The sequence below is a fragment of the Sinocyclocheilus grahami genome, unplaced genomic scaffold, assembly GCF_001515645.1.
Source record: "Sinocyclocheilus grahami isolate Dianchi unplaced genomic scaffold, SAMN03320097.WGS_v1.1 scaffold1192.1, whole genome shotgun sequence".
Lineage (NCBI taxonomy): Eukaryota > Metazoa > Chordata > Actinopteri > Cypriniformes > Cyprinidae > Sinocyclocheilus > Sinocyclocheilus grahami.
Genome location: NW_015506371.1, coordinates 299024 through 305619, shown reverse-complemented (window position 1 = coordinate 305619; position 6596 = coordinate 299024). Strand labels below are relative to the sequence as shown.

The 6596-nt window shown below is 38.3% G+C and overlaps 1 protein-coding gene across 1 annotated transcript; it reads left to right on the top strand.

Annotated features, from left to right (window-relative positions):
* The first annotated feature begins 2824 nt into the window (after positions 1–2824).
* On the top strand, positions 2825–4807 carry LOC107567862 (homeobox protein notochord-like). The gene is made up of 4 exons (XM_016253635.1): positions 2825–2955; positions 3838–4188; positions 4299–4486; positions 4604–4807. The coding sequence occupies exons 2-4, from the start codon at positions 3843–3845 to the stop codon at positions 4793–4795; spliced, it is 726 nt and encodes a 241-aa protein (XP_016109121.1). The 5' UTR covers positions 2825–2955; positions 3838–3842; the 3' UTR covers positions 4796–4807.
* Positions 4808–6596: the final 1789 nt, after the last annotated feature.

The window sequence follows — 6596 nt, the reverse complement described above, 5'->3', positions numbered from 1 at the left end:
TCCATCCATGTTCTATTGTTGTTCCTGATGGGCAGACGAGAATGAGACAAAGAGCTGGAAGGATAATGGGACAGTAGTTGCATGGCCTAAATGATTGTGACAACGGCCCAGGGTTTTTTAAGCCCTGCAGCCCTACAGAGCGAAATCAAGCATCTGAAATGCCAATTGGTGCTGTTGAAAATGCTGGACCATCAAGTCAAGGTGGGGTCAAATGGTGTCAGACAGCTTGAATACACACGCAAAATATCACTCTCTCCAGGGACAAGAATTGTATTTACTGCCCTGTGTCATACTAACCTTTCTGCTATTTTTATACTACAAAAATGATATGGGAAATATAAAATGTGCTTTAAACTCAGATCTCATGTCTCACTCTTACTACATCTTGTTAACATTATATAATCTACAAGATGTTGTAGAGAAATGACAATAGACCATTATGACTATGGCGTGACGCACAACCATCATGACTTTGGTGCTTGGTTGAAATTGCTTGTGTAAAAACAAAATAATATATGTTGTCCAAAGTGATAAATCTCTTGAAAAGTATCTGATAAATGAGGAAAGGTGCAATCAGGGGAGCAAATGGAAGAAGATTCAATCATAAATGACAGCATCAAGAAAGTAAGTAAGTCCACTTTCCATGTAGGCAAACAAAAATGAGTCACAGGTATGATAGACAAAAGTGGCAACTTGCAATCGAGTTATGATCTAACTGTTACATTATTTGCTAATAAATGATACATTATAAAACCATGTTCCTCACAATTAACGATGGAACAAGCAGATCACAAGAAAATGAATGAGGTCCAATAAATTCATATGATTTAGCCAAAACATAAAATATTGCTATTAGATTGTGTTGGGAAATTGGATTCTGAGTGGTGCAGCAGAGTTGTGTGAAGTGATGAATCACGATAAAACACGAGCTGCGTGGTGTTGTGTTGCCTTTGAAGATCTGATGAGAATTACAATAATGAATGCATCTCTAGCACAGTGACGCATGGAGGAAGATGTATCATGATGTGGGGAGCGTTTTCAACTGCTGGTGAGCTGCTTCACTGTGAAGAGTCAATTAATATATTGCAGAATGGCTTGCTTCCCACAACTGAAAAGTTGTTATCTTAAGAGAAACATTTAGATGTTATTGTTATTGTCTACACAGCAAAGACAACCAAGAAATGGCTTGACAACAAATCCATTAGGTTCATGTTTTGGCCTGATCAGAGGCCTGCTGATTTGAATCCAAGAATATATATATATATATATATATATAAAATTATTTTTTTATTTTAAAGTTCACAGACAAGGCATTTGTTAAAACAATAAATGGAGATCCAAAAAGGTATCTCCATTTCTTTCTTTTGAATGATAAAAAGAAAGCCCCGTATAATTGCACCTAACGGGCAAAAGTAACACTGCTGTCCAGATGTGCTTGCTGAAGATTCAGACGTGAGATATAAAAACGGTAATATGTAAACACCGCCTCGCGCGGCGTGATTCCTTTCTTTCAAGCCCGTTCAGAGAAACATGTCAACAAACAAGGAAAACTTGGTGTAAGTGGTCAGAAGCCGAGTTTCTGCGGGCGCAGAGGCGCGCTGTTTGCGCTGTTCATTAGACGCTTTGGTGTCAGGTGCGCTGCTGTAATTAGAAAACGCGCCGGTCAAAGAAAGAACTGTTTAACTGTGCTTTAGCAAGTACTCTGCACTGGACTTGTCTGTTAGCAATGAGCACGTAGAGTTTGCAGAGCTGACTATAATCCTCCCTTGAAAGAGCGCGTCTTTGTTCTAAAGCAGTATTAGAAAGCAAATCACTTCCTTTAGTGAAGCAGCTGCTTTTCATCTGTGGCGTTTCATGTCCTAATTGAGTAATGGGGACTCCCTCTTTACATATAGTGATTTCCTCCCATCACTGGTCCTCAACATCAGGCTTTGTTCAGACATCAGTTATGCTCCAAGCACACAAACATTTGACCATGCTTTATTTTCATGCTTTATGCCAACATAATGAATTCAAAAATGTTAAGTGACCATTTTAGGTTATTTCATGTTATTTCTAGCGGCTAAACAGCAGCTAATTATAATTCTGAAAATCCGCAGATAATAATCAGATACTTATAAATGGATTTGTCGCAAGTTAGAAGAACTTTAAATAAATTAGAAGTTAATGCAAGTCAAGTGATTTTTATATTGAGATGGGGACTCCCTCTTTACATATAGTGATTTCCTCCCATCACTGGTCCTCAACATCAGGCTTTGTTCAGACATCAGTTATGCTCCAAGCACACAAACATTTGACCATGCTTTATTTTCATGCTTTATGCCAACATAATGAATTCAAAAATGTTAAGTGACCATTTTAGGTTATTTCATGTTATTTCTAGCGGCTAAACAGCAGCTAATTATAATTCTGAAAATCCGCAGATAATAATCAGATACTTATAAATGGATTTGTCGCAAGTTAGAAGAACTTTAAATAAATTAGAAATGAATGCAAGTCAAGTGATTTTTATATTGAGATTAGATAGATAGATAGATAGATAGATAGATAGATAGATAGATAGATAGATAGTCTAAAAGCAACAGTGTGTGCGGCTTATAAAATTCAGAGAAGAGGTCACGTATCACTATCTAATTCAGTGGACTGCTGCAGCGGAAATTTACAATAGATTAGCTGCTCATCGGAGTTACTCGCCCGAAGAATCAGCGGGCTTCGCACTCAGAGTGAGAAAACTGAAGCCCAGGTGCGGCAAATCTCCTCTCCAATTTTCGGCCAACACCAGAACTGACAAAAACACAATTGGCACAAGGTGCAATACACGCCAGCGCCTGATTGAGGGAGGAGAACTGATCAATGTGTTTACATGAAGCACAGTAGAAGAGATCGCCTATACCTACTTTCATTTGACACCCCGAGACTGAAACTGGAAGTGAATTCTGATATTATCCACAACACGTAAGTGTGAGGCTGTGGTCTGCGACTCTGCGCTGTAAAACATATTTTCATCATTATGCCATAACAACATCTCAGATTCAATCTTTCAACTCGTCTCGTTTTCTTAATCCGTAAACAACTTCAAAGTAGGCCTACACTGAATTTACCAGATTGGCACCATTTTTCAGGCAATAATTAGCCTACACTTAAATGTCTGAAATTTGTTTCAACGTGAGGCCTAAATCATGAATTAGTTCACTAACCCCGATCCACAGATTATGAGAATCTGGAGTCTTAAAGACTGGCTTTCATAGAGATGCACGGGCTGAGTCGTAATGTGATTAGCCTACTAGGTTTTTTTCTCCCCTTTTATTTGACTTCTGAATGTGAGCGTATTTGTTCCGCTGTGTGTCGCATTCGGCGGTACCCTTTGAATACATGAAATAAGATGATTTGGGTAACATCAATGCACTCTCACAGGACAAATAAGATGATTTGGGTAACATCAATGCACTCTCCCGGGACGTTTCTGTGGCGCACAGCCATGCAGGAATTTGTAGTAAATCTGGACCTCCTGGCTCTCGGCTCTTGACCCCCTCTCTGTGTTTCTGGGCTACCTCCGGGGGCATGTAGTGCAGAGGGCCATTAGGATATTTGACAATCTCAGCTTGTTACAACTCCATCAGTTAATTGGATCCCTTGTAGAGCCGCTCGTTTGACTCATCTGCCACTTAAAAAGACAAAGGCGTGCTGGGGGTCGTTCACACCTCGCACCCCTGAGCAGGTATAAAAGAGCCGCTGGCTCTCCAAGCGTCATTCCAATGCGCTCTTCACAAGGTCGAGAAGATCTCTACTACGGATAACTTTTAAGCAGCTTTTTGGACTTTTACCCTATCCAAACAGAAGCCATGCAGATGCCTGGAAGAGCTTATGAAACCTATGGACAATCAGCGCGTCCTTTCCATCCGGACTATGCCACTTCATCAAAACCGAGCACAGGGAAATCCTTCACAATCGACGCTCTGCTTGCAAGGCCTGACCATACGGAGAGAGACAGAACAAGTGTGTATCGGAACATAACCAATCAAGCGCCAGTCTCTAGTTCCGCTGTCCCATTTGCGGTACAAGTGTACTCGCAAATGCCACACTTTGCATACAACCAGAGTATCATGCAGACGCAGACTGGGTATCCAATTTTCTGCTACCCGCGTTACAATTACCAGACAACATGCCGTGGAGCTATATATGCACAAGGTATGAATGTTTGACAAATGTACTGTTAGGAATCATTTTTTTAAGATATTTACTGAGATAAAAGAACAATGTTACAATGCCCTAACCAATGCAACTTCTCTCACGCACAGATGCCGTACTGGCTAAAGCAGCAGTCCACTCTCACTATAAACACAAAGCTGGAAAATCAAAGCGAATGCGCACAAGTTTTACCAATGAGCAACTGTCCAGACTGGAGAAGGAGTTCGCACGGCAGCAGTATATGGTGGGATCAGAGCGCTTCCTCCTGGCATCTGCTCTCCAGCTCACTGAAGCACAGGTAAATAAACATCAGTTATGAATTACAATTATGAATGCATTTATGTTCAAATGTAGCCTAAACTTCGAGTCCACAGAGATCAGACACTAAACTTATACTTTCTTCTTGCAACTCCAGGTTAAAGTTTGGTTCCAGAACAGACGCATCAAGTGGCGAAAGCAGAGTCTTGAGCAACAACAAGCCAAACTAGCCAAACTGGGACTCGCCGTGCCGCCAAAGAGCCCCGGGTCTCAGGGCAGAGAGGATGAGAGAGATTTCACAGAAGAGTCTGATGTGGACATTGACATCGAAGATTCACTTCAAGACTGAGAAAATCACACTCGCTGTTATTTTTATACAGTGTTTTTGTACATATTTGATTTTCTCTAGATGACACAGTCCTCTCTGTTTGTACAAATATTTAATTAATAGATATATATTTAACGTGTTTCTCTTACACACATTGCTCTTATAAGGGTATCTTTGTTTTCGTTAAAACGTTTGTATATGGATGAAATAAAAGGAAGTATATTTTTAAAACTGAATTCATGTTCTTTGTTGTGAAATTGTACTTTAAACATTTAGGGTGGCCACAAAAAAAAAGATTGTATCTCAAATGTGAAAAAACATTTAAATATATAAGTATTTTACTAAAAATAATTGGTTACATTAAAGTATATTATGTACATAAAATGTACAAAAAATATCCAGTAGCCTATATTCTGATAAATCACAATCCAGTAATCAAACAGAGTGACTAATTGTAGAAGACTACAATGCATAAGGTAAATTTATTTCACATGTACTAGGAATTTATGTTGGCATACTTGCCTACCAATGCATACAAAATACTTCACTCAGCAGTAATAATCCATTATATTGGATAGCAAGGATAAAATAGGATAGCAAGTATAAAGCAAATATCCAAATTCATACATAGTAGCTAAAATAACTGAAACCGCAAGGAGTACATATTATTTTTGCAGTTGACTTATTTAATTATCATTTCAGGCATTTTGCCACTCTTCTAAATGTTAAACCTATGAAACCTATGAATAATGTTGAATAATGTTGACAGTTAAATAATGTTGATTTTGCTCATTTTGATTTTACAAATTAACTCTACCAAAAATTATACTACTTAATTTATAAGACAATGACCTTCACAATCATAATTAAATAAAGACATAGGAAATGAGCATTAATAACAAAATTATCTCTAAAAAGACTACTGAAATGAAAACTCCAAGTGTCAAATGAGGAACACAATTAGACTGATTTGGAATTGTGTCAACTTTGCTGAAGCGACAAAGTTGGATGAGAAGACAAAAAAGAGCTTATCTGAGTTCCAAGGGCAGCTGTTGGAGCCAGGTAGTGTGTCTCTCCATTGTAGACAGAGCCTTTTAGACATGGTTGTGTCTTCTTCTTGTCACTGCTCCGCAGCAGACTAAGACATGTTAAAGCCCGTTAGCATGGCGGCTTTGTGCAGTGGCTGGTCTAATAGCCTTGATAAAGATGGATTAGTAATCCTGCTCTAAGAACACACTGATTACTAGTTAACAAACTCGTCACAATGTTTCTGTTACACTCTTTTAATCTAGTTAAGCCCTAAAGGCAACAATACAGAAAGGCCAAAGGAATCTGTTCAGTGAAAAATGTTTAATCTTTAAAATAACACAGAAACATATGATCAAAGATAAGGGAAGTCAAATGATTTAAACTTATATAACATGTCCTTTCGGACTCTTTCACCCTGTAGGTGAATGGAAATGCAGTCTGAAATAGAAAGACAGACTATGTGCATTTTAACTTTATGCTGCATGTACAAAACACCTATATAATTATTATTATAATCCAAAATTAAATAATGCATACATTTCTGAATGATAAAAAATGTTTGAAATTTTTTTTTTTATTAAAATGTGTTTATTTATTGGCCCATGAGTTGCATTTCACATGATTACTGGCTTTAGAGAAGAATAAAGCCTATTATGAGCGCACTGTCATGGAGACCTCTTTTCCTTAATCCTAAATCCTCTCCAAACAGGTACTTCTGGAAGCTCTCTACGACATGCAGCGCATAGATAAAGAAAGATAAAAAGAGAAAGAGCCTGAAAGAGCAAGAAACGGA

What these genes read in the sequence shown, in the direction of transcription:
- LOC107567862 (XM_016253635.1), top strand. Translation starts at nt 3,843, where the DNA reads ATGCAGATGCCTGGAAGAGCTTATGAAACCTATGGACAATCAGCGCGT. An exon ending in TGGAGCTATATATGCACAAG is followed by an intron (nt 4,189 to 4,298) that starts GTATGAATGTTT and finishes TCTCACGCACAG; the next exon opens with ATGCCGTACTGGCTAAAGCA. An exon ending in TCCAGCTCACTGAAGCACAG is followed by an intron (nt 4,487 to 4,603) that starts GTAAATAAACAT and finishes TTGCAACTCCAG; the next exon opens with GTTAAAGTTTGGTTCCAGAA.